Source organism: Rattus norvegicus, chromosome 19 (assembly GCF_021556685.1).
Source record: "Rattus norvegicus strain SHRSP/BbbUtx chromosome 19, alternate assembly SHRSP_T2T, whole genome shotgun sequence".
Taxonomy (NCBI): Eukaryota; Metazoa; Chordata; class Mammalia; order Rodentia; family Muridae; genus Rattus; species Rattus norvegicus.
The window spans coordinates 62,843,890-62,870,911 of record NC_141552.1 but is presented as its reverse complement, the minus strand read 5'-3'; the positions used below and the strand labels follow the sequence as shown (position 1 = coordinate 62,870,911).

At 52.0% G+C, this 27,022-nt stretch overlaps 1 protein-coding gene across 2 annotated transcripts; it reads right to left on the bottom strand.

Moving 5' to 3' along the window:
- Positions 1-7,451: 7,451 nt before the first annotated feature.
- Positions 7,452-26,302, bottom strand: Wfdc1 (WAP four-disulfide core domain 1). 2 transcript variants are annotated; one of them, NM_133581.2, is made up of 7 exons: positions 26,004-26,171; positions 15,631-15,820; positions 14,829-14,912; positions 13,860-14,000; positions 11,205-11,246; positions 9,179-9,252; positions 7,452-7,798 (listed from the first exon to the last, which is right to left on the bottom strand). In NM_133581.2, the coding sequence occupies exons 1-6, from the start codon at positions 26,124-26,126 to the stop codon at positions 9,194-9,196; spliced, it is 639 nt and encodes a 212-aa protein (NP_598265.1). In that variant the 5' UTR covers positions 26,127-26,171; the 3' UTR covers positions 7,452-7,798; positions 9,179-9,193. The 2 variants fall into 2 exon arrangements, with proteins under 2 accessions (NP_598265.1, XP_087449919.1); XM_087593793.1 differs by having other exon boundaries at positions 7,474-7,708; positions 26,004-26,302.
- Between the last annotated feature and the right edge of the window lie 720 nt (positions 26,303-27,022).

The window sequence follows — 27,022 nt, the reverse complement described above, 5'->3', positions numbered from 1 at the left end:
TACAAGCTGCAGGAGACCCCAGAGACACAGAGTTTTGAGTTGTCACCCGTGCTGCGGCAGGCTTCCCAGTCTCCCACACTCCTGTGGGTAACCCTGATCTGCCATTGATTCACAGATGGCCTCTGTGTGGCCTTGAAACATGTGCCCACAAGACTACAAGGGGAAGCAGTCACTTCACAGGGAGACACTTAGAAGGAGCCAACCTAGCCATCACCAGGAAGGGACAGTCGTATGCTGCGCCCTGGTAGGAAAGATGGATGGAGGAGACACCAAGGGTCTTCCTGCCTCGAACCCAGCCTGGATCACAGCTCTGGTGCTGAGTGAGACTTCTTGGGGAGTCTATCTACCCCAGAGAGACAGAAGTGAGTGGTAGACCAGAGATGATTCCATATATGTCTGGTGTGGTAAGCCAACAAGTATATTGGGATCATTTCCAGAAGCATGGGGGCTCAAAGGCAGCTACGTCACCAACAATTCCACCTCAGCATGGGCAATACACAGATGGAGTGTCCACCCCCAGTCATCGCGATCTTCCCCTGGCTCCTCTAGCATCTCCAGGAGGGTTATGTGCAGCTGGGGCTGTGAGCGTCTCTGACCTCAGGCGAGAATCTCAGGAGACTCAGTGACCACAGCTGCTCTAAGTCTGACATAGCGGTGGCCGACTCACAGTGTTCCACAGTGGGGACTCCAGTCACAAGGGAAAGTGTACCAGGAAGCCACTGGCTCATTTCTTCAAAAGCTGTAAACTTCCAGCATACGAAGAGATTGCAGAACATTCCGGAAGGCAAGTGACCAAAGAGGAAGCTCGACCAAATACAGCTCATGACTCCGGACTCAGAAGATGCTTCACCTTCTGTCTTAGGGGGCAAGGTGGGGACAGGCATGTGACGATGGACTTGCAACAGTGTGGCTTCCCAGCTTTTATTGTACTGTGGTTATGTGTGTGTGTGAGAGAGTTTTTGGACGGGCACACTGAAGTGTATAGAGATAAAGGAGAGAGAAAAAGGAGGAGGGGAGTGAGGAGAGGGAGAAGGGGAGAGAAAAAGGAGTAGGGGCAACCAGTGCAGGATACTCATGGCTCTGAAGGTTTTTTGCTGTGGAATTCCACTTAGGTATTCTCCAGAAAGTGGCATGAAGTTTCAACACAGACACGGGGAAGCCAGGCTAGAGACAGCCTGGTGGCAATACCTGCATGGTAATGGGCCATTCTGTTCTGATGGCGGTGATAGTCACACCCATGCAACTTACCCAGTGTTACAGAGACCACACTTGCCCTGTAGCCAGCCCATGTTCCTGGCTCTGACATCATACCACAGTCGTGTAAGGTGTAACTGTCAGGGAGACAGTTCCTGCTGTGATTTCCCACACCTGTGCATTCTCTCTGGAGACCTGGGGGCCGTCTTGGCAGCCCCTGGTAATCCTATACTTATTCCAAAATAAACCTGTGGAAGAAACATCATGTGCCCCTTCCCTCCCTCCCACCCCAGTCCCTCTGTGACTCCTCCAGGACGCGTCTGCCCACCTACAGGACCTAGAGTGCTGCTGACTGTCTGTCCCCCATGGCCTGTCATCTTCACGAGAGCCGGGCAGAACCTGCCTCTTCCCAAAGGCATCCCCAGGCTCTGGAAGAGTGCCTGGCACACAGTAGGTGCTTACGGTCTGCAGATCGATAACCAAATGAGAGATCTGTGGCTAGCCTTAACTCAATAGGCAGCCAAGGATGAAGTGGAACCTTTGACCCTCTGGTCGCTCTCCCTTCCAGCTGCTAGGATAACAGGTATTAACTAAGAAGCCAGTTTATGCCATGCTGGGGACTGAACCCAGGGCTTTGAGCATGGTAGGGAAGTAGCCTACCAATTAAACTACATACCTAGCCCACAGAAAGACTTTTGGGCCACAATTTGGACAATGTTGGAAGAGTAGGCACCAGCAGCCTGTTTAACCAATCACTTTGGGCATATGACTTCAGAGTGGAGGAGGGAGGGAGGAGCTCATGGCTGGACAGTGTCACGGACCTGGCAGATTGGAAGCTGGCTCTGTGCTTCGGTTCTGATCCTCAGTGCAGCACTCACACCCCACAGGCAGAGGGAACAGTACAAATGGTGAGAGTCTCCGCCCAGGTCCCCTAGTTTCTGCTCCATCGTCTTGTTCAGTCCCTTGGTTTTGGTGGCTCCCTTTCTGACACCCGGTCCCTGAAATTTGGGAGTCATCCCTGGGATCAAGTGCAAGTTTAGAAGGTAAAGAGTGACCTGCCCTCTTTTTTTTTTTTTTTTTTTTTTGTTTTTTTTTTTTTTTTCGGAGCTGGGGACCGAACCCAGGGCCTTGCGCTTCCTAGGTAAGCGCTCTACCACTGAGCTAAATCCCCAGCCCCTGTGACCTGCCCTCTTTACCCCACTAAGTCTGCTGAGGGCGGTACCTAAGCCTCCTGTCCAGACCTTCCGGGAACCAGACAGAGACAGGGTCTGAGATACAGAATGACTGAGTAAGTACCAGAGCCACACGGAAGAGAGCAGAGGGAAAGTCAGATTTCACAGCCCTGCTGTCTGTAGACTCTGTAACCACAACACCTCCAGGCAGGCCCGTATCTATCAGTCCATCTGAATAACTACTCCTCACCCATCTGTCTGCAAACCTCATTCAACCACTCCTTCTATAGGCACGGCGGGAGGCTGGGGTTCAGGTGAGTGTGGAGGTGAACTAGCCCCAAGCTGATGCTTGGCTCCCTCCTGGGAAGCTCTCAGTCCTTTTTTTTTTTTTTTTTTTTTTTTGGTTCTTTTTTTTTTGGAGCTGGGGACTGAACCCAGGGCCTTGCGCTTCCTAGGTAAGCGCTCTACCACTGAGCTAAATCCCCAGCCCCTTCTTGGTTCTTTTTTTTCTGGAGCTGGGGACCGAACCCAGGGCCTTGTGCTTCCTAGGCAAGTGCTCTACCACTGAGCTAAATCCCCAACCCCGCTCTCAGTCCTTTTAGGAAGGCAGAGCTGAACTGTCCTCTGGATCAGTCACTGACTCAATGTCAGTGACCTACTGTGCACCTGGAGAGATGCTGGGAGCAGAGGTGCAAGAGCTCTCGGGCCAGAAGAGAGGAAGCCAGGAGGCAAGGTCGCAGTGTCACCATACAAGACCTGAGAAGAACATGGGGCTGTGTTGGTCCATCTGGGAGGCGCAGGGAAGGATGGTGACAATGGATCTGATGACCTTGGAGAACCCTTGTGGGGGAGGTGCAGAGGCCCTCGGAGAGAGGCTGTTACATAACATCATGGTTGGACCAGAACAGGGGCAGGTAATCAAGCTTTCTCTTGGCCTGCTCTGGAGACAACACCTTTGGAGGAATCTCCCAGCCCTTCTCTAGCCAAAGATAGGCACCAGAGCCTCCATGTGACATTGGGACTGGGCATGGTCCCAGCTAGACTCCTAGGGTCATTGGGACCTCAGACCACATACCTTATCCCCAGTCTCAGCTTCTCACCTACAAAGGGATCAGTCCACATGGGAGACAGACTATCTATCACAAGACCCGTGGGCATCCCTTGTCTGGAGAGCCTGGGGGACCCAGCTGGGCTGACAGGTTTGCTTGGCTTGGGCAGGAAGGGGAGCTCAGGCTTCAGTCACATGCTGCTGGACGGGCGCAGCTGACAGTTGAGGCTGAGAAGGGTGCACCCCTCTTGACCCTACAGTGCATCTGTTGTGCTGAGCCCTACCGGGGCCTGACTGAGGAGGGGACATCACTATGCACTGTAAGCTCCTCGGTGGAGAGCTGTTCAAGCTGTTCCCACGAGCTCCAAGTTCCTCCATTAGACTTTAAGTCTGCAATGTACTTTGTGTTGGAGCTTGTGGAAGGCAGAGTCCCGGAACAAGGCGGCCTTTGTCTCCTCCCGAACCCCCTGTTCTGGGTCAAACTGAGCTCCGGAACCCAGAGGCAGGAGCTGATAGAGAGGCTATGGAGGGATGCTGCTTACTGGCTTGCCCCCCATGGCTTATTCAGGGTGCTTTCTTACAGAACCCAGGACCACTAGCCCAGGGGTGGTATTGTCTGCCAGTGGGTTGGGCCCTCCCACATCAATCACTAATCAAGAAAGTGAACCAATGTTTTGTCTAAAGGCCAATCGGACAGGTGCATTTATTCATTTGAGGTTCCTTTTCCCAGATAACTCTAGTTTGTGGCAAGCTGCCAAGAAGTCAACAAACAAACGAACAAACAAACAAACTAACTAACTAACTAACTAACTAACTAACCAGGACAGTAAATAAAAGCAACAAATTCATTGGTGGTCATATATGTGTCTGTATGTGTACATGTTTATATAGATACACACACGTACATAATACACACACACACACACACACACACACACACACACACACACACACGCCCTAATCTTAAGGGGTCAGGTTCATAGTCCGACAGCTTATAATTTGAAATGTTAGTAAAAGCCTCGTTGATTCACAGAGGGGACCTTCTGACGTCTCGGATGAAGGTGATTTCGGTGGCAGCTGCCAACATGCAGGTGGGGAACAGGAATGGCGAGGCGAGGCGCTGACTACTGAAATGAGATCCGTCGCCCTGCTCCCTCGGTTCTCTCCAGTTTCTCAGACCAGCTAGGGCGGCGCTCCTTCATCTAGTGGGCAGGGTGTTGCCCCTCTCCAGGCACCTGTTGAACCACTCTGAGCGTGACCTGGGGAGAAGCTGGAGTCTCTGAGCGGGAGAGACACGTGTGGGGTAGGTGTGGCCTGAGGAGGTGGCTGCGCCTGTCCCTAGCAATGAGACTCAGGCACAGGTGGCTCAGTCACTGAGGAGCTCCACTGTTACCGCTGTGTGGCTGTGGCCTGCTGGACTTTCCCTGGTCTCAGGAGCCGAGGCAGGAGAGTCCTAACATGCAGGTCCAAGGAGGTTCTAACAGACTTCTTTTTTTTTTTTTTTAAAGATTTATTTATTATATATAAGTACACTGTAGCTGTCTTCAGATACATCAGAAGAGGGCATCGGATCTCTTTACAGATGGTTGTGAGCCACCATGTGGTTGCTGGGAATTGAACTCATGACCTCTGGAAGAGCAGTCGAGTGCTCTTAATCACTGAGCCATCTCTCCAGCCCTCTAACAGACTTCTTAAAGCCTTTACCTTGCCAGCCTGTCCCAAACTAGAGGTTGGGTGCCTTGCTTCCTTTTTCATACAAGATAAACCCACTGAGCAAGTCTGTGCCAAAATCAGGGGAGCTGGACTCTGGGGACCCTGGAGTCCCTGCCTTGACTGCCATGTGGGTTAGAAGCAAGTCCTAGAACGTGGTCAAGAGCTGTCTCTCCTCTCCTCTCCTCTCCTCTCCTCTCCTCTCCTCTCCTCTCCTCTCCTCTCCTCTCCTCTCCTCTCCTCTCCTCTCCTCTCCTCTCCTCTCCTCCCCTCCCCTCCCCTCCCCTCTTCTCTCTCTCTCTCTCTCTCTCTCTCTCTCTCTCTCTCTCTCTCTCTCTCCCCTCTCCCTCTCCTCCCTCCCCCTCCCCTCTCCCTCCCTCTCTCTCTTCCCCCTCCCTTTCCCCTTCTCCCTCCCTCTCCCTGTCCTCTCCTCCCTCCCCCCTCCCCTCCCCCTCCCCTCTCCCTTCCTCTCCTCTTCCCTCTCCCTTCCCTCTTCTCCCTCCCTCTTCCCCTCTCCCTCCCCACCCCCTCTCTGCTTCCTCCACCTCATCCCCACAACTAGATTTTTCCAGCCTCTCCTCTTTTCTCTCCCCCTGCCCTTGCTACAGTGGATTCATGCTTGCTCAGCATTTTCTTCGTGGCAGACCTGGTGTTAAACCTTCCACCAACAATCCCATGGTAGCCAGTGGAGAGGGGAGGGAGGAGCCAGAGAAGCTGCCACTGGGTGAGGGTCAGGCTCCTACTCCAGGCTCAATCACATGCTGTGTTTCTGCAGCTCCTTGGCTGGTGATCACTTGGGATGGCAACCCCAGAGACCAAAACTCAGAAACTTAGCTCAGACATTTCCCCACCTCTGGGAAGCCCTCTCTGGCTCCTCCCCCAGAGCACGTGAACTGACTCTCTCCCACACTTACCTCATAGCACTGAGAGGCACAGGCAGACTGCACCGTCTGACTCGGCCGGGTTAGGTCACTGTGCCTATAGGAGGGAGGGTTCTGGGGTCTAGGGGCCTTCCTGCTTTACCCAGGAGTAAGTGTCTGTCCCATGTTCCAGGACAAGAGGACCCTCCCCGGTGGTCATATATGCAGTGCATCCATCCCTATGCCCACCTGAAGGGGACCTACCTCCTCCTTCCTTAGATCAGCCTACTGATCTTGTGAGAATGTTCTAGGGGGTGGGGGAAAGAAAAGGAACAACAAGACCAGGGGTTGGGAGTTAAAGCTGGAAGAACTTATGGAAAACCACCAAGGAGGACTAAGCCAAGGTCAGCATGGCCAGAGCACAAAACAATTATTTAATTAAGTCCTCTCTTACAGGGAAGCCCTTGTGAAGGGACTTGGCCCATACAAGTCTACTGGCCTGGGGCAGCGCCCAGCTCACCTACTCTCCCCAGCTCCCCAGTGCCCCTCCTTGCTGTGAGCACCCAGGACTCAGCTGTTTGTATCCAGAAACTCCATCTGGCCCCAGGAGGCGTGGCCACCCTAGCCCCGCCCCCACACTCCCTGCCAACATCTGAGGGGTAGCCTCCAGCACTGCCTGTTTAAGGATATTAAATAGTTAAAGTCCTGACTCAGACCTGAGATGGCTCAGCAGGAAAGGTGCTCACACCCAACTGGACAGCCTGAGTTCGATCCCTGAGATGTGCTGGAAGGAGAGCCAACTCTGAAAGTGTTTGTCCTCTGACCTCCACACATGTGCCATGCTGTGTGCATACGCATGCATATATGTGAACACACACACACACACATACACACACTTATAGACTATGGAAGGCATGGAGGTCCTTGTACTCACAGATAAGCACCAAAGGACCCAGGAATATTAAACACATAGAGTTGTTCCTCCAAAGGAAGGGACGGATAACCTATTATCTGCCCAGAAGGCTGGGAATGGACAAGTTAACAGCCTGGCGACCTTTGCACTATCTGTGTGGCTGTGACCACACCGGATCCTTCCCCAGACCTTTCCTGTGAGCCTGTCAGTCTATAGAACCTATCTTTATGGAAGATGGCACATGTACTTTACAAAGAGGTTTGATGTAGTCACACTTTTGCTTTATCGTGCAGACGGGATTGAGTTCATTGTCACCGGGAGAGTCTTCACCCCACTGTGCTGTGCTTAAAAATACCTACAATAATCTACCTGGGGCCAGACTCCTGGAGTTCAAGCCAATACCAGCTACTTAGCCTTGTGGAACTGAACTACCTTCTTGCCTCCCAAGGATCATCACTCTGCTGGGTGAAGCCCTCCTCCCCCTCCCCCTTCCCACAACAGATATGCACGCCACACACATAAATGAATGGAATAAAAAAAAAAAATCCAGCAGTGACTTGAGCCTGATAAAGGAACTTATTTCTGCTACATGGTGGGCAGATTTATTCGGGGAAAAAAAGAGATGAATATATGCCTTCTGCAGGCAAAATCTGCAAAAGTCACCTAGAAGCTGCGGGTTCCTGTGACAAGGATGCTGAGCGGGGACCCAGAGGTGGTCAGGGGCTTCCGCCAAGTTACCGCCGCACCAGGCTGGGCCACTCTGGGGTTGGGAGTCTGAAGTCCCGTTTCCCAGGAGCTCTGGAGTCCCGTTCTGTGGAATGGAGTTTGACGTCTAGGGTCAAATTCTTTTGCTGTTTCCAAGGGGTAGTGTGTGGAAAGCACAGGAAAGGCCCCACAAAGGCTATAGAGGAAAAGGGCAAACAATGCATGATTGATTGTGGGCGGGACTTGCAGCACCGGCCTGTTAAATTCCTGTCTGCCCGAGACCCACCAGGAGCGCCAGAAAGGTGTGTTTTGCAAAGACGAAACCCTCAAGCCCCTGCAAGGGCTCCAGGCTCCCTGATTAGTCACTGACTCGCCCATTACCATTCTATGCATTCCGCAGAGGGGAAAACAGGTTTGTCAGTCATTCCCTTAAGGCTACGTAGTAGGCAGCTGGGATTTACAGACAGGCCCCATTGGCTCCAGAGCCTGAACTCCAACCCCTCCTCTGCTATGATTCAACACCTCCTGCTGAGCCCGAGCTAGCCCGCTCTGATGAAAGTTGCAGGCCTGGACTTTAACGACATATACCAAGGCTGGCAGACAGCGGACAGGCTGGCATTGGTGCCCGCCTGCTCCACAGTCTATGAGGGATTTAGCCTTGGGTACCCTAGAAGCTGGACCATGCCTTCCTTTTCCATGACCCCAGGGGAGCTGCTGCTGTCATGGCTGCCGTACACCTTGTGAGAATGTTAAAAGTCTGGGCAGGTTCTTGGTGTATGCCAACCAGCCCCTTTGTATGTTCTGTGAGGGTGTTTTGCTGGGCAGCCCCCTGTGCAAATAACCTCCCTAAGATCTCCTGTCCTCCTCAGCAGCTCCCTGTGGGTCCTCACAGCTGAAGTGACTGACCCTGGGGACCATACCCTTCACCCACCCCCGACCTGGTGCCATCCTGTCTCCAGCCTATAACCCCAGGGAGCACCTTCTCCTCTGCAGATTTCAGTTCTGGGCTCAGTATCCCCTTCCTGTGCGGTGCCTCCCTCACCCTCACTGGGAGCAGCTCCTGCATCCTGCTTGTCAGTCCTTGCACAGGCCCTGGTATGACTGTGGCCTCCTTGTTGCTCTACCAGGTGGCTGGTTTGGACTCCCTTCTAACAGGATGTCAACCCCGCCTGTGGAATTTGTTCCCTGTGGTGTACAGTAAGGACCACCAGCTACTGGCTGAGTAGTTCGATTCAGTAGATGCTACAACTAATGCTGAGCTGGGGGTGAGGGTGGGGTGGGGTGGGGTGGGGGTGTCTGGGGGGGCCACATCAGTCAGGCAACCTGCTCCCTATAGTACTGTCTGGCAGAATGGGAGAGAAGACGAGACTTGCAGGGCACAGGAAGAACCACCGGCCTAAGCTAGAAGGTATGATGGCAGCAGACTAGAAAGGAGCCAATGGTCAGCCAGGTTTTGGGCTTAGGGTCTTCATCTGACTTGCTAGGCACTCCGAGGGATTGTGATGTTCTGATGTCGTCCTCATGTGGCCAACATAGGTATGACAGCTGTTTAAGCAACCGTCTCGCCTCCACTCACCAGCCAGTCTCCACTTCATGGAAAGTGCCTCTGTTGTCCCTTCCCAGGCTCTGCCACATACTTGGAGTCACCTTCTGCAACAAGGATACAGCCCATCAGAACAGATGTTCTGCTTGAATTCCCTCCCTGGCCTCCTGTGACCATCACAGGAAGTCTGGATGCCTCAGCACAGCATGGCAGCTCTCCCCAGATGGGCTCCCGTTTGAAATGAATCTTCTCAGTCTGCACCTGCAGCTCTCTCCTGGCCTCAACAGCGCTCCTGCCTGCATTTCTCTGTTCCTTCTTTAGTATGCTGGGTACTGAGCTGAGGGCCTCAAGCACACTAGATGCTGTCCCTTAGAGTCATATCCTTGGCTCTCCTACCTACCCGATTCATCCGGCTTATTCATTCATTACATGCTACAGCCACAGGGACAGCCCTGGGGACAGCCACGGGTTGGGGTGGCAGCTATAGGGACAGCCACAGGTGCAGCCATGGGATAGCCACAGGGACAACCATGGGGCAATCATAGGGACAACCACGGGGGTGGGGGCAGCCATCAGGACAGCTACAGGGACAACCATGGGGCAGTCACAGGAATGACCACAGAGGGGGCAGCCATGGGGACAGCCACTCCTCCCACAGATCACCATACATGCCCTTCTGCTGCCAATGCCTCCAATTGCATAGCCTGAACTTTCTTGATCCTGTCCTTAGGAACTCCTCTGACAACCTGGTCTGTAGGGTCCTCATGGTATCTGGTATGTGACAGCTGGAGCCTTTGTCACCAGGACCATGGAGAAGTGGGCTTTGTTGGTATTTAAATTTTCTGCCTGGGCTACTCTGATGGAAACTAGGTTCATTGCATTTGCAGATGGAGCCCCATCCTCTAGCCCCGGGTCACTGGTGAGCAATGCCTGGCAAAGATATGCTACATGGATGGAAGGCTGGTGGGTGGGTGGTGGACAGGTGATGAGTGTGGGTAGGTGAGTGGTGGACTCATGGAGTGGGTGGGAGGGTGGGGCGATAGATGAATGATGAGATAAAAATGGGTAGGTGGGGTAGATGGATGAGTGAAACAGGCGATCAAGAGATGAGGAAGATCAAGAGAGGGATAGAAGGAAGAAGGAATGGATGGGAAGATGGGCTGGATGGCTAAAGAGATGAATGGAAGAAGGGGGAAAGGATGGGTGGATCGGTGGATGGGTGGATGGATGGGTGGGTGGATGGATGGGTGAATGCAAAGATAGGTAGATTGGTGAATGGATGAACAGACGGATAGATGTGTAGCTGGATGAGAAGATGGATGGATGGACAGATGGATGGGTAGATGGATGGATAGATGGATGGATGGATGGATGGATGGACGGATGGATGGATGGATGGACAGATGGATGGGTGGGTGGATGGATAGATGGATAGATGGATGGATGGATGGGTTGGTGGGTGGATGGATGGATGAATGGGTTGGTGGGTGGATGGATGGATGGATGAATGGGTGGATGGATGGACAGATGGGCAGAAGGATGGGCAGATGGAAGGATGGATAAATGGATGGATGGAAACATAGATGATGGATGGGTAGGTGGACGGGGGATGGACGAATGGACAGATGGATAGATAGAAGATTGGATGGAAGGATGGGCAAATGGAAGGGTGGGTGGATGGGCAGGTGGGTGGATGTAAGAATGGACGGGTGGATGAACGAGTGGATGTGTATATGAGTTCTCAGATAAATGAACAATCAGAAGTATGGATGAAGAATCATCTTTTCCAATTCCCTGCATGAGGGTAGGAGAGACAACTGTGCCCATCCCCAGATTCTGACGAGAATGTGAGGACATGAGTTCCCTGAGCCCCTCTCTGGCCTGCATATGTCCTGCCCAGCGTATGTCATAAGGACAGGTCTCGACTTTACTTCTCAAGCCTAATTGCCATTTTGTCTTCTCTGGCTCAGTCCTGGTCTTTCAAAATTTCCTCTTCACACACATGCTTTCTTCCCTCTCGTGTGTCTTCTTCAGAGAAAGAACGCCTTCTTCCTCTCACCTGGGTACTCCTTGTGAAGCTTCTGTCGCAGGACCCGCCCCTCTGCACAACAAGCAAAAAGAGAAAGGTTTTAGGAGCTCAGGAGCTGTGCCAGTCAGTTTCTGGTTACAGCTCTGTGCAGAAGTTTTGATGTTATTTTGAGGGACAAAGGGGATCTGAGAACAAAGAGTTTGGGAACTACTGTATGGACCACAAAGCTCTCTGACCACTGGCCCAGGAGAGAGCAGGTTGAAGGAAAGACTGTGACTTAGGGTGGTCTTGAGTCCACAGTTTATTCTGTGTGTGTATGTGTATGTGTGCATGTTTATGTATGTATGTTTGTGTGTATGCATGTGTGTGGTGTGTGTGCATACATATGTGAGTGTGCTGTGTGTGCACGCTTGTATGTGCACGAGTGTATGCCTGTGTGTGCTTAGAGGCCAAAGAAGGACATTAGTATCCTGCATTTCATTCTCTACTTTGTTCCTTAGCTAGACAGTTGTTCAGCAGTCCCCCTTAGTCTGTCCTATGCACCCCAGCACTGGAATAGCATACCTGGCCACACCCAGCTTTTTAAAAAAAAAAAAAAGTAGACTCAGGTCGTTATCTTTGCTCAGCGAAGGCTCTCACCCATCTCTCTAGCCCAGCAATTAATTCTCAAATGGCCCAATAAAGCACATATGTCCCTTTCTATGGGGTGTGGGAGAATAAAGAATTGTTTTAACGGTGCTGGGCCTCAGTGGTGGTTCCAGTAATGTTCCTGCGGCTTTTTCATATTCACGAGGTTACTCTGAATATGCAGTTTAAAAACTAGGTTTTTTTTTTTTTTTTTTTTTTAACAATGTCTCCCGGTTACTGTGGCACATGCGTTCTTAAACTCTGTTGAGAGCATTGTCCTAAGGGAAGGTGAGGGGCTTTAAGATGTTTCTAAACTCAGATATAATTATCACCAATTATTTCTAAGTGACAGCCCTGAGGTCAAGACTGGGAGAATTCACTTCCACCTGGGAATCTGGAGGTGTCCCTGCGGGAGAGGAGGCATGCACAACACACATGGGCATGCGCAGTGCATGCACACACAGGTGCCTGCTCAGACACATACATGCGCTTTTTAGCTCATGGTGGGGCGGGTTCCTGACCTGATTCCTCCCCCTTCTGTGTCAGGGATAGAGGTGACACACACTCACTGATGAGCTGCTGTGTGTCAGACATCGAACCTTAGACTCTGCCCATGCAGTAATCAGCCCATTTACCACCCCAACCCCATTTTACAGATAGAAAAACTGAGACTAAGAAAGTCTGGTGAGAGAGCAAGGGCACCCAGGAAGGAAGCAGCAGGCTGTGAACAGTTTCTGATGTTCTGGGATGCAGTCTTGAAGACTCTCTAGCACTTGTCTGAACTGGTTTGAATGACCCCAATCTTAGAAATCATAGAATCAAGTGAGAAAGATCAGGAGACCAGAAAGGCCATCCTGGGGTTGGGATGCAGCTCAGTTGACCGAGTGTTGCCTCATTGCACAAAGTCCTGTGTTCTATCCCCTCATACAGAAACCCAGCATGGTGGTTTATGGTGTGGGCCTGTAATTCCAGCAGGTGAGAGCAGTAGAATCAGACGTTTAAGGCTATCCTTAGGGGGCTGGGGATTTAGCTCAGTGGTAGAGCGCTTGCCTAGCAACCGCAAGGCCCTGGGTTCGGTCCCCAGCTCGGAAAAAAGAAAAAAAAAAAAAAAGGCTATCCTTAGCTACAATAAGTAGAAGATCTGGGCCAGCCTGGGCTACATGAGACCTTATGAGAAAGAGGCAGGGTTGGGCCTCTCATGGAAGGGATCCCTCTTCTCCTGCAGCACTAGCAGGCTGCCTGCTTTGGGGGTTCCATATCTACAGGTCCACCCCCTCAATCCCTGTCACCGTCCCCTGGTATCTAGGGACTGGCATCGATGAATGGGAAGACGCTATTTCATGCAGAGTCATGATGGTCGTGTGTGTGTGTGTGTGTGTGTGTGTGTGTGTGTGTGTGTGTGTGTGCGCGCGCGAGCCTGGCTGTTTCCCTACAGAACCTCAACTAGCAGCTTGGCCACTCTGCCCCAGCCTATTTCACAGACTGGACCTTGTCACTCCCTGCTTTATGCATGACCTCCGGTGACACATGCTAGTGATAACCGGCTGCTGTCTGAGAAGCAAGGAGTCTCAGACAATTCAAACCAGGAGGTTTGGGCCTCCTAAATGGCTCAGCAGGTAATGGTGACTGCAGTGTACCCTGACGATCTGAGTTCAAGTCTCAGAACCCACAAGAAGCTAAAGGGAGAGAAGAGACTCCTCAAAGTTGGCCACATATGCCACAATAACAGATTTTGATCCCGTGTCCCCCAAGTGTCCCCCAAGACCTGTGCCTGCCTGGCTCCACTCCCAGAACTCTACATGTTTCACCCGATCCTATGACAACGGGAAGTGGTCCCCATTTTACAGGGGAAGAAACGGAGGCTCAGAGAGATGAAGAAATTGACCCCGAGGCCACACAGGTAGCAGACACAGAGAGAGCTGGAGTTATAGGTGGGGGCAGGACATAAAGAGACAGGAAGTGGGACTTGAGGACTTTGAGCCAGGCTTGGGGTGACAAGGTGTTCTCTGGCAGTGGGGTTGGGGTCTGTCCAGGGCAGTTTGAACCAGTAGCGCTCACCTGCTTGTCGACGTTGCTTAACACACCGTCCATGGTTGGGTATGCCCTGGGCCGCATCCCCTGGCTGCAGGATGTGGCACTCATAGCCTGAGGGACAGAGGAGTGGCTCTGCCCCATCCTCAGTGGTGCTGCAGGCCTCTGCTGTGGAGGGACACAGGCCAGGTCTCAGACGGCAGTCCTGGGAGCAGACAGTGCACCCCACCCAGAAAGGCCAATTTCCTTCCCCACCTGGGTGCCAGGCTATGTCAGTGCCTCTCACACAGTGCACACAGTGCACTCAGACACCAAGCAATTTACATACATACATCTGTGCCCAGAGAGGCCAGTCCAACCTGCTTTCAGACTCCAGGCTGTACCTTGCATACAGACGCCTCGAGAGATCACTTCCCGTCAGCACCCCTACACACAAACACGATCACAGCACCCTACACACACCATCATACAAAGAACACGTGAACACATGTATACCAGCACACCCTGAAACATGCACTCAGAGCTACAGCTTCATGTGTACACAATGCAGCCACCCACAAGCAACACATATACACACACCCTTTCACACATGTGTGTTTATTCAGACACACATATGTTCAACCACAGCCACACGAACAATTGTGTGCAGAGTAGCATACCCTGATGGACATGGTCTACATGAGGATGTGCAATGCCACATGTCCAGCCATGCACACACACAAATATGCTATCCCCAGCAAGCCTCAAGCCTGTATGAGGTGTGTGGTTCCTTTAAGAAACCGTTCTCTGCTCTCCATCCACACAAGAAACCTTTCTCCATAGGTGGCAACGAGCCCTTTAAGACTTTAGGGAGTCCCAGACCCGCTTCCTTCTTGTTCTCTCTCTGTCTGGGAGAGCCTCACTCTTTCTCTGCACAAGCATCCCTGTGACCCATGGAGAGTTCCATGAGGAGGGCTGGTTCTAATCTGGGGACCCGACGCGCTCCTGGGCAGGTACCTTGTAACACTTCCTCCGGACCATCCAGCAGCCAGCCATTGCCACCAAGCCACCGTGGTTTGGGCTGCACCAGCCAGTCTAGAACTGTCAGAGAACTGGGTGAGAGGGAGGGAGGGAGGCCTTCCTGGGGCAGGGTCATGTGACCAGCCCTGAGGGAGGAGTGCATCATCCCATAGAAGAAGTGAGGATGGTTCCAGCACACTGCCCTAAGGGGCAGGCTACAGGCCTGCAGCATCCAGGCCACCCTCATCCTCCTGTCCCCCACAATCCCACCCGCCAAGCACTAAGACACAGTATAAGCAGGCTATCAACTGAGTTGTGTCCCACCCTGGATATATAGATATACATGTATTTTGAATTTTATTTTCATGGTGTGTGCGTACACGCGTGATCACGAGTGCATGTGCACGTGGAAGATCAGGTGACATCTTGCATGAGTGTTTTCTCTCCTTTGACCATACGGGGTCATCAGGTTGGTAGCAGGTACCGTTAGCTTCTTATCCCTTCCTCTCTTATGGGCTGAGCCAGCCTATAGATTGGGCCACCCTTTAAAGGGTGGAATTGTACGGAGGTGACATTGTCCCTGGGCTGAGTCTACTCCACATGGGGTGGGGGGGACTGTGTGCTTGCAGGTGAGGCAGCTGCACCTAACAGGAGCTGCACTGGTGCAGCCGAGGGCTGCAGGTGAGCACCCAGGCTAGGTAGCAGGAAGCTTGGCACAAACAGAGCTCAGCTCTTTCTCTCCCCTGGGTCAGCATTGCGCCCACCTGACCTCCAAGCCCCTGACCCCAGCTCAGTTTACCTGGTGGCGGTGGCACCGCCTCCAGGCAGGCATAGGCACAGCCGTTGTAACAGCAGCGTCTGTGTCGTGGGCACTCAGAGTCAGACTGGCAGCGTGTGGCCTGACAGGCACCCGGGGGTAGCGTCCGTGGCGGTGGTGGGCAGCGGTCTGCGTGGGGCTGCCGGGAGCCTGTTGCTGCAACCTCTTCAGCCTGTGGGACAGAGTGGAAGGGCATTGACCTAGGTTCTCAGCCTGAGCTTCTTCCCTGGGAAAACAGTTATCTGGGCAACGAGTGGGGAAGGTCTGGGTTTGACTTGCTGTTTCTCTGCAAGTCCCCCCAAAAGATGGCTGAAGGAGGGAGAGAGGGGAGGAGGGAGGAGAGGAGGGAGAGAGGGGAGGAGGGAGGGGAGGAGGGGAGGAGGGAGGGAGGGAAGATGAGCTACAGAAGGAAAGCATTTTTGGGTGTATGCTGGAGCAGCAGTCTGCAAGGTAAGCATGATCCCCTATGAGACTGCTCTCATCCGTCTACATGTGTCTGCACATACATGACTACACATGTAAACACACATGCAGATTCATGTACGTGTATATTTCTATAGAAACATAGTTTTGTTTATAGTACATCCAAGTACCTGGAACTTTGAGAATTCACACATCACACACAAGAGAACATCTCAACACCATCTTGGATACATCTCACACGGTAGAACACCTGATGGCCAGAAGGTGGCGCTGTTGAGGAAGGGTGGAGGAAACTTCAGGAGGGAGGGTGTAGTTGGAGGGAGTAGGTCACCGGCTTATCTATGACTTTGAAGGGGATACTTGGTCCCTTCCTGTCCCCAGAGTCCTGACTGACATGACATAAACCTTTTCTACCTCACATTTCTGCTGCCAGTATGTTCTGCCTTGCCAAGGTCCACAGCGACAGAGCCAGTCAACTATGGACTGAACCCTTAGACAGGGTCATGTTTCCCTCAAGTGATGTCGTAGTGGCAAACCCCAGACTGACAGGGCTGGTGTGTTGGCCACATATATGTCAACTTGACATAAAATATAGTCATCTGAGAGGAGGAAACCTTGGTTAAGGGAATGCCTCCTCAAGATCGGGCTGTACTGTGGGCCAGCCTGTAGAGTGTTTTCTTAGTGATTGATGGATGAGGGCACCGCCCATTGTGGGCGGTGCCATCCCTGGGCTGGTGGTGCTGGGTTCTTTAAGAAAGCAGGCTGAGCAAGGCATGTGGAGCAAGCCAGGAAGCAGCACCCTCTCAGCTCCTGCTCCAGGTCCCTGTCCTCACTGTTTTTGTTGTATGGAATTGTGTGCCCTTTCCTCTCCAAGTTGCTTTGGTCATGGAATTCCATCACAGCAGTAGTGACCCTGAGACAGCTAGTGGGATGGCTTAGAGGGTAAAGGTGTTTGCCGCCCTGCCTACTGGTTAGTTTGATCCCCAGGACCCACATGGTGGAAGGAGAAAGCAGACCCCGATAAATTTTCCTTTCATTCCCCCCCCCCCGCAAGATGTGTGTGTTGTCCCCCCCCCCAAATTAAATGTTTTAAAAGGCTGACTATCCCACCTGCAAGGAGTAACATGGGGCTGGAGAGATGGCTCAGGAATTAAGAGCACTTGCTCTTGTAAAAGACCCAGATTTGGTTCCCAGCACCCTCCTGGCAGCTCACAGCCATCTATCTGTAACTCCAGTCCCAAAGGGTATGAGTCCATCTTTGGACCTCTGTGAGCAGCAAATTGTACATGCTGCAGATATACAAGCAAAATAGCCTTTCACATATATTTAAATATTATATAAATGGCCAGGCAGTGATGGTGCACACCTTTAATCCCAGCACTCCGGATGCAGAGGTCGGCAGATCTGTGAGTTCAAGGCCAGCCTGAGTTCCAGGACAGCCAGAGCTACACAGAGAAAACCTGTGTCAAAACACACACACACACACACACACACACACACACACACACACACACACACGGGCTGGAGAGATGGCTCAGTGGTTAAGAGCACTGATTGTTCTTCCAGAGGTCCTGAGTTCAAATCCCAGCACCCACATGGTGGCTCACAACCATCTGTAATGAGATCTGATGCTCTCTTCTGGTGTGTCTGAAGATAGCTACTGTGTACTTATATAGAATAAATAAATAAATAAATCTTTAAAACACACACACACCACACATATACATAGACACATATATACACACAAATATATTCACATACATGCATATATATACATACACACATATATACATATACCACACATATACATAGATATACATACACACACATATATACATACACGTGCATATATATACATACACACCATATATACATACACACATATATACACATACACACATATACACATGCATATATATACACACATATATGTAAACACATATACACACACATATATGAAGAGACTTAGGCAGTCAGGTCTTGACTATGTGTATATACATTCATCAGAACATACATATTTAGTGTATGTGTGTATATGCATTATGCATGGGGGGATGAAGATGGGAAGACTGTGTGTCAAAACAGCAACAGAGGGGCTGGGGATTTAGCTCAGTGATAGAGCGCTTACCTAGGAAGCGCAAGGCCCTGGGTTCGGTCCCCAGCTCCGAAAAAAAGAACCAAAAAAAAAAAAAAAAAAAAAAACCAGCAACAGTGACTCACACTTGGTAACTGAACTCTGATTTTGTTTTCCAACTCACTTTTACATACAGGGTCTCGTACATCCCTGTGGTCCTCCTTTCTCCACCTCCCGAGTGCTTTCTTCCTAGCTGAAATGACAGCTGGACTTCCCTGAGGCTGAGGCTTGTGATGGACAAGTGTAAGTTGTTAAAATGGTTCTGGCTGAGACAGTGCATGTGGGAGCCGGAATTGTGCTCCAGGGTCCAGCAGCCGCAGTGGCCGTGCACCCTCCTCATGGGATCTGTGGAGTGTTCAAAACAGCTGGGCTACTTGAGAGAGGTCTAGCCCTGGGAAGGGTCTAACAAGACCTAGGGAGTCAAAAGACCCTGGGGCCGAACTTCTTAGCTTATTTAAAGAAAAAGGGGGGAGGGGTTGTTTGCATCAGACTTCCATAGTCAACACTAAGTGCGTTTGCTGTGTTTGAGCAGGTTCTGTCTCACTCCGGTCCATCCAGTGTGCTTGAGAAGAACCCAGCTCTGCCCTGTGGTCATGGTGGCTTCACATCTGGGTCCTGGGAGTCAGCATCTAACTCTGCCTCAGATCTGATGTGTGACCTTTTACCATGCGGGGGACAACATGGGTTTTGTGACAGACACATTGAGACAGGCACGGTACCCGGTGTGGCTTTTGTCCCTGAGTGGAAACCAGCTCAATCGATCTTACGGCTGGATCACCTTTCAGCCCTCAGCATACACAGCCTCCTGAAGGTGGTCTTCCTTCACTAACAGATGACATAGGTCTTTCTGGTACAGTCCGTACTCCCACACCCTTCTGGGCCGCCATATCTGAGGCTGCAAATGGATGCACTACCGCTGATGTCCTGCAGAGGGCGTCTGGTCATGGGGAATAAGCCCTGCTCCAGCTCCTCCTGGAGTTAGTACCAGAGCAGTCAGTATTTTTCTGTTTCCTGTCCAGGAGCTGGGGCGCAGGGGTGGTGGGGGGCTTTGGCCTATAGCCCACTTCACCCAGACAATCTGTCTCTTCTCGCTTGCACAGATTGCTTGTTCAACTCATGAAAAGTAGGGGGATCTGTTAGTAAAGAACTTGACTTGCAAGTGTTAAGTACCTGAGTTCAATTCCCAGCACCATTATTAAAAAAAAAAAAAAAAGAAAAAGAATCCAGCCCTAATGTGAGGTGCTTGTATTCCTGGTGCTGGGGAGAGACAAGCCAGCCTAGCTTACTTTGTTTGTTCTCTGTCTCAAAAGACAAGGTGAACAGAGTCCCAGGAATACCTGAGCTTGTCCTCTGGTGTCCACATGTACGCCCACACATGCACCCACATTTGCTAGCGTTTGCATGCATTTACAAAGCTCTCTGCCCCCAATATGCACCCATACACCTATCCTCTCACACATACACACATCTATCCCTCATCTCTATGTAGGCTAACCACAAAAATACATACAAATCCCACATATATACACCTCCACCCCGCCCCCCAAAAACACATATGGAAATCAGGAAATGAACAGTAAGAGAAAGACATTGCTAAGTGGATAAGAAGAGGAAGGCCTGAGGCTAGCATTCCCCCAGGGACTCAAGGGAGACCTGTGCGAGGCTTTGGACCCCCTTAGTCTTGTCTTTAGCATCCTGATGCTGTTTCCCACATTCGTACGCTGTCCCCAGTTGCTTGGAAACTGCTGGCGGGGGATGTCACCCCTCACACTCTGCTCCACATTCATCATCTAGAGGATTAAGTGAACTGTGTCTTTCTTGTTCAGCCTCACCAGCCCTAATCCTGATCCACCATGACAGCCATGCCGGCCCCCTTCAGAGAGGGACTGAGAGCCTCTGGGTATGGCTTTCTCCACAGCAGGCCCCATTCGCAGACACCGTGGTGCCCAGGGGTCAGCAGGATCCTCTTCTCTGACCTCTCTGGCCTCCTATCCCATTAGTTGGTCATGGACAGCCCTAGTGAGGAGCGGTCTGTGAAGAAATCAGTTGTATACGGACCACTGCTGTCCCGTGGGAACACAAGCCTGTTTCTCACAAAGGAGTTAAGCACCTTAGACCCCTTCCTGACAAGAAATGGTTACTGGTGACTATTTACTGAGGAGCCCTGATTAAAGGGTTTTGAGGAACATTCTGTGTCCTACAAAATGACGCTTAGAAACACTCTCAACAAAGGGTGCTTCCTGAGGTCTGAGAAATTCAAAGAAACACAGGGTGTACCCTGCAGCCCCTCCCAGCTCAGGTTAAAGGCTTGACAACCCCAAGGATCAGGCCAGGACTGGCTCCCCCAGCCACTCCTCCCATTCTCCTTCTGTCTTCCTTGTGGCCCTCTCCGCCTACCAGATGCCCTGGTTGCCCTTGCCAGTCATCTACCACCTGCCTGGCTGGTCACTTGTGTACTCTCTCCCACACACGGTACCCATCCAGCCTCTTGCCACTAATGGATGTGCCTGTGTGCATGTGTGTACACATGTGTGTCTGTGTGTACGTGTATCTGTGTGTGTCTATATGTGCCTGTATCCTCCTGTATGTCTGTGTGTTTGTGTCTGTGTGACCCCCACACTCTAAAGACAAGACAGGGCCAGCCCATGCACCTTATTCCAGAGGCTGCCATGATACCATCAATGCATCCTGCTTTTCACACAGGCTGCCCCCCTCTACCTGCTGCTTTGCACATTTGTGCTTGAACCCAGGTGCTAGGCCTGCCTTTAGGCAGACTCAAGAGGGACAGGGCTAACCCTGGAGACAGGTCAAGGCGGAGTTGAGATTAAGGGCTCACATTTAAGAATCTGACCAGTTTGGGGCTGAACCTTGGAGCAATGGGATCAATTCTACAGGGAAACAGACACACACAGACACACATACATACAGAGACACACACAGATACAGATAACACACACAACACAGACACACAGATACACTCACAGACAACATACATACAAAACACAGAAACAGAGACAGATACACACACATACACACACACAAAAAAAAAACCACAGAGACAGATAGACACACGCAGATACACATTTACACACAGACACACATAGATATACACAAAGATACAGATAACACACACATACAAAACACAGACACACAGACACGTACAGAGAGACAGATACATATATAGATATATACACAGATATACACAGATACACTCACAGACAACACACAAAGCACAAAGAGACAGACAGACACAGGCCCACATAGACCCCCACAGACCCACAAACCCACAAAGACCCACACACACACACACCCCAAGAGTTTGTCTTGAGCAGCTTAGTCAGTGGAACGCTTGCCTGGACTGCAGAGAGACCAGGGTTCAATCCCCAGCCCTGGATAAACTGGCTGTGGTGCACACGCCTGCAACCCAGGCACTCAGGATGTAGAGGCAGGAAGATGGGATGTTTAAGGGCATCCTCAGCTACAGAGGGAGTCTGGGCTGTCTGGATTCTTTTGAAGGTAAACAGCAGTATTGTCCCCACCAGAAAGACCTGGAGAACGGCCCCTATCTAGGGAGCTGGCACCCCACCTGTGGAGCTGCCCTCACCCCACGCCTCCCAGACATTCGCCACGCCTTCATTCCACAAGAGAGTTTTGCCCTTCTTTGGAATGTTCTAGAGACTTCATGGCTAGACCAATAAAAATGTCCTCCAGGACTGGTTTGCCTGGGGGAGGAAGAAAGCCAACTTTCCTTCCAAGCCCCGATTGCCCTTCCTCTGGAATTTGGACGTCAGAGATCTAAAAATAGGCGTCTCCCTGGCCCGGTGCTGGGGTTCAGCGTGGGGATGCACCAGACCTCCACAGCAGGCCATGGGGACAGAACCCGGGAGAGGGTTGGGCCCTTCCCAGGGGGAGCTCAGGAGTGGTGAAACTTCAGCTGGAGCAGTGTTGCTGTCCAATGCCCATAGGAAGCCCCTCGAGAACCTTCCGTGCTTTTCTTTATGCCCTGGGTGATGTAGACATCCTCTGTCTGCACCTATGCACTTCAGGCTCTCAGTTAGATCCGAGTCTGGACCTCAAGATACTGCCCCTGTCTTCTTCATTGGGCCCAGGTCCAGACATGGGCAGAGGCTAGGCCAGAGAGACCCACCCTAGGCTAAGCCCTCTGCGTCTTTTGTCTCCTACGAAAGCAGCTGGTGAGAAAGTAAACAAATCTAGCTGATAAGAACAACACGAACAAAGAATACAAAGATATCACAAGGGAGGAGAGGCCCAGATGACGCAAGTCTGTAAGGTTCTACAGTGATGGCCTGGGAAAGCAGTGGTCATCACCCACAGCTGCTGTGGGCCCCACCCATTATATCTACTCGTACATCCCTGCACATACGTACATTCAAACACACGTACATATGCATGAGTGTGTATATACACATATACACGTACACATACATACATACACACGTAAGCACACACGTACACACATACACACACACACACACACACACACACACACACACACACACAGATACCAGGCATAAAGCAAAGACCTGGTCTTTTCATTTTTTTTTCTTCTTTATATGTGTATGGGTGTTTTGCTACACGTATGTCTGTGTGTGAACCATAGTGTTCATGGTGCCTGCAGAGGTCAGAGGGTGTCAGGTCCCCTGGAACTGGAGTTATTCTGTTGTGAGCCACCATGAGGGTGCTGGGACTTGAACCCACACGGAAGAGCAGCCCGTGTTCTTAACGTCTGAGCCACCTCTCCAGCCTCTCTGGCCCCCGTGCAGCCCTAGCTCTGGGCTTCTCTTGAATCACAAAGCACCGGCTGCTGTGCCTACACTGCAGACGAGGGAAGCTCACACAGATGTCAACCCTAGGCGCTCTTCAGGGTCTCACTTGGGAAGACATGGTTGAAGTTCCTGTCTGGCCCCTACTGGGAGTCACTCAAAAAATGAACCCGTCTTGCTCTGGGAAAACTCCAGTCGTCAGATACAAGCTGCTCCGTTGAGGGATGTGCTGGAGGTGGGATTTTCCTTAGCACTCTAACCAAACACCTGAGCAGGCCAACGGGCACAAGGAGAGGCTTGTTTAGGCTCAGGGTTTCTGAGGGCTCCCTCTGGATGTAGGCTCACTGCTCTTGCCCTGAAACACAGAACATCACGGAAAGGTGGGGGTGGCAGAGCCAGGAAGTGGGGAGACAGCAGAGAGGAAGGGCGGGGATAGATCCCTTCAAAAGAATGCCCCCAGCAGTTACTTCCTCCACCAGGCCCCGCCCCCTCATGCTCTCAGGGCATCCTGGTCTGATCCTGACTGTCCATTCAGATGTTAGCAGACTAATGCGTCCAGGCCCAGGTCTGTAACCTGTCAATCACCTCCCACAGGCCCCTTCTCTCAACACTACTGTGTTAGGGACCAGACCTTCATCAACACATGAGTATTTAGGAAATATTCCAGACCAGACTGTAATGAAGTATCCATTAGACAGACTGGATTTAATTTTTAACTGTGACTCTGTTCTCAATTTAAAAAAAAAAAAAAGGCTCCCCTTAAGGCTAAGTCTGCTCCAGACACCTGCAGACGGGGTCCCCAGCCCTGACCAGCCCACAGCCATCAAGGGTTCATGAGAGGGTCAAGGCTGTGGGCGCATCTTGCCTCAGTGTATGTGGGCTGCCCTCTTCCTAGTTAAAGGTCCCTCTGAGGCCCAGAGAGGAGCGGCGAGTGGCCCAAGGCTCCTGAGCTATTGAGAGGCAGATACACAAGGACGTGTCAATCTCTGAGTCACAGTCTGGCCTTCCCTGGAGTGGGGTGTTTCCCCCAGCACACATGCTTTCTTTCTCTCTGGCACGTAAGGTCGTCTGAACACCAGGGAGGGACCAGACAATGCAAAGCCCGGAGATTGTGTCCAACGGTAGCACAAGGCACAAGGAGCATGGATCTGGGACAAGCAGAAAAGCCCTTTTCCGTGCAGCTTGCTTTTTCCCTCTGGCCTGCACCACTCAACTCTCCATCCTCCTCGTCCCTAGTTAGACTCTGGCCTCTGAGCTTCAGCTTTCGAGGGATGTCCCTCTTTCTCTGGATTCTTGATCCTTTCTCTTGTCCCTTGAGGACATCCACCTCTTCCAGGAAGCCTTTGGGGATTCCATGTCTCACAGGAACAGCACCTCTAGCTACCTCACCCTCTGACTCCTCCCCCTCCCATGGCTTCCTGTCTCTTCCATAGAGCATCCAGCCAGGGTGTTCATTTTGAACCCAGATCAGTCTCAGTACAGATTGGTTTCCCAGCTCCCTGCCTCTTGATCTGGCAAACTCATATTCACCCTTCAAAGCCCCAAGTCAAATGTCTCCAATCCTCCCTGCTTCGGGGCTGAACATACTGCTTACTTTTGTGTTCCTGTGTGCATGAGAATGTCCCCAGTGCTGACTCCGATGGCAGGAACCTGCCGGGGTCTGCAGCAGCAGCAGCCCCAGGAACCAGCATTCCTCGAAGCAGGCATGCCTTGGCATTGGACTTGGAGCCTATGAGACACACTGGCCACTCTGAATGATGAGCATTTTCTATGTCTGCCCAAGTGTATACAGTGTCACTGCAGGCATGCTGTCTCTCTGACCTGAGCCCCCTTGGAGGACGCCCACCTTACACCCACCCTGGCACTTTCCTTGTTATCTGTCTCCCCATCGCTCAAAAGCTAACACACCCCGGGCTTCCTTCCTCTCATTCACTCTCTGCTGCCCACATTGCTGTGTAGACAACCCAGGAGGGGAACCGGCAGATAAATCCCCCACCCAGGACAGTCCCTGCCAAGCAGTGGCCATCGAAACACCAACACAGGGGCTGGGGGAAAACGTGCCCATGGTATGGCTCTGAGGCTCAAGTTCCGATACCCAGAAGGGATGTAAAAGCTGGCAGAAGTGGCAGCCACTTGCAGCCCACAGGCTCGGGAGGCAGGTAGGATTCCAGGGCAAGCTGTCTAGCTAGACCAGCAGACCCAGGGAACTCTGGATTCCATGGGAGACCTTCCGTCAGTAAAGGAAATCGAACGAACAAATTAGATGACAGATACCAGTTGCCAGCCTCCACAGGCACAGACACACATGAGTATGTGCACATAGAAGCACTGTACACATCTGTAAACACATACACATGTGTGTCACACACCACGACAAAACCCACACACACATATTTACTGAGAGGAATGCATCATCACTCTGTCTTTTCGCAGAGTCGATTGTTGGGGTCCAGAGAGGTCAAACAACTTGCCTGAAGTCACACAGCCAAAGACAAGCCCGACTGAGACTTAGCCATAGGGCCCCACTGTGCCTGGCATTCTTCTCAGAACCTTCCTAGGTATTGAGGACACTAGTCCCCAGGCAGCCTGACTCACCCTGGAGGGGGCAGAGTGGGTCTCCTCACCTTGTACCTGCAGGTTGTCACAGATTTTTACCCAGCATGCTTCCCACTAAGTGTCTCTTGCCTGAATAAGGCACCGTGGCTTCTTCAGACACTGGAGGGGACCAAGTGCTCAGTTCTGCATCCTCAGACCCTTTCATTAGACTCTGCTTGCTGGGAAGAAGGATGCCTCCCTTAAGCATCAAAAGCAACATCTCCACATGGACGTGGACCTCTCTCTTGCCTCTTTGCTATTAGGAACGGGTCCTTGGGAGGGCAGAGTCCTGTCTGCCCACCATCGCTACAGCTCAAATACAGGAGACTCCCACCATGATAAGAAACCACAGCATCTGGGGACTCCTGTCCCCTAGGCCACCTCCCACCAGAGGCCCCTCCACCCCTCCGGGCACTTACTTGGGACTTCTCAGCCAGCCTGACCGGCAACATTGCCTCCCAAGTGCCCTGAACAGAGCTGGAGCCCAGTAGCAGCAGTAGGAAGCTCAGAGCCCAGAGGGCTTTCCTGTCGCAGCTACCCATCCCGAGGCTGGTGGCAGGCTTTCCTTCTGCACGAGTGACCTCCTCTGCAGGCCGGGGAGAGGAGGCAAGAGGGGTTAAAAGGGAGGAGGGACGATAGCCTGGGTGGGGCCTGAGAGAGGAGCAGAGCTTTGCCTGCTGCAGGCTTGGTCTTCCACACGGGGTCTCTGGGATCTTATGCCCTCGGCTGGCACCTGTGCCCTGGGTCCAGGTGCCAGCCCAGGTTATTTTTAGTCCGCCCTGCAGCTCCAGTGACTAGGGTGGCTGCAAGCTGGACGGCTCGAGTGCCGGGCAGAGGGAGGAGGGGGCACCAGCCAAGACGTGGCCGGGAGGGGCCTGCCACTCCCCTGTAACTATTGAGCTGCTGCTGTGGCTTCCTCTGCCTCAAGTTAGGATGGGCTGAGCCACTCTCAGCGCTGCCTGTGACTGACTTTCTGCTCCCCCAGAACTGGGTTTGGGGGTGCTCTAGGGAGGGGACGGGACTGCAGGAGCCTGTAGCCCTGATGTGGGGAAGCAGATCCCTCCCTCGTCTCCGGGTTCCTGCTTTGATGTGACTCTGGGATAGAGTGGCATTGCACGGGGAAAGTACCCTCTGCACCGAGGGTCCCTGCAGGAACTTCGCCTGACCCCAACAGGTTGTCCCCAACAGCACGCAGAGGTGGATGCCGTCTGGATGTCTATTTTTCTCACATGGGACACAGAGGTGGAAGGAGGTTCCACGCTTGCTCTGACATCAGACAACGATCTCAGGCCCAGAGGATCGCCTGAAGAAGGTGGGGTTGGCGTTCCCTGCAGCCACGGGTGACATTGCAGGCAGGCAGGCAGGGGGTCTCAGGACACATGCATCAGTTCTGCCACCTGTGAGGGGGCTCCGAGTCACACTCCGTGAGGCTGAGTGG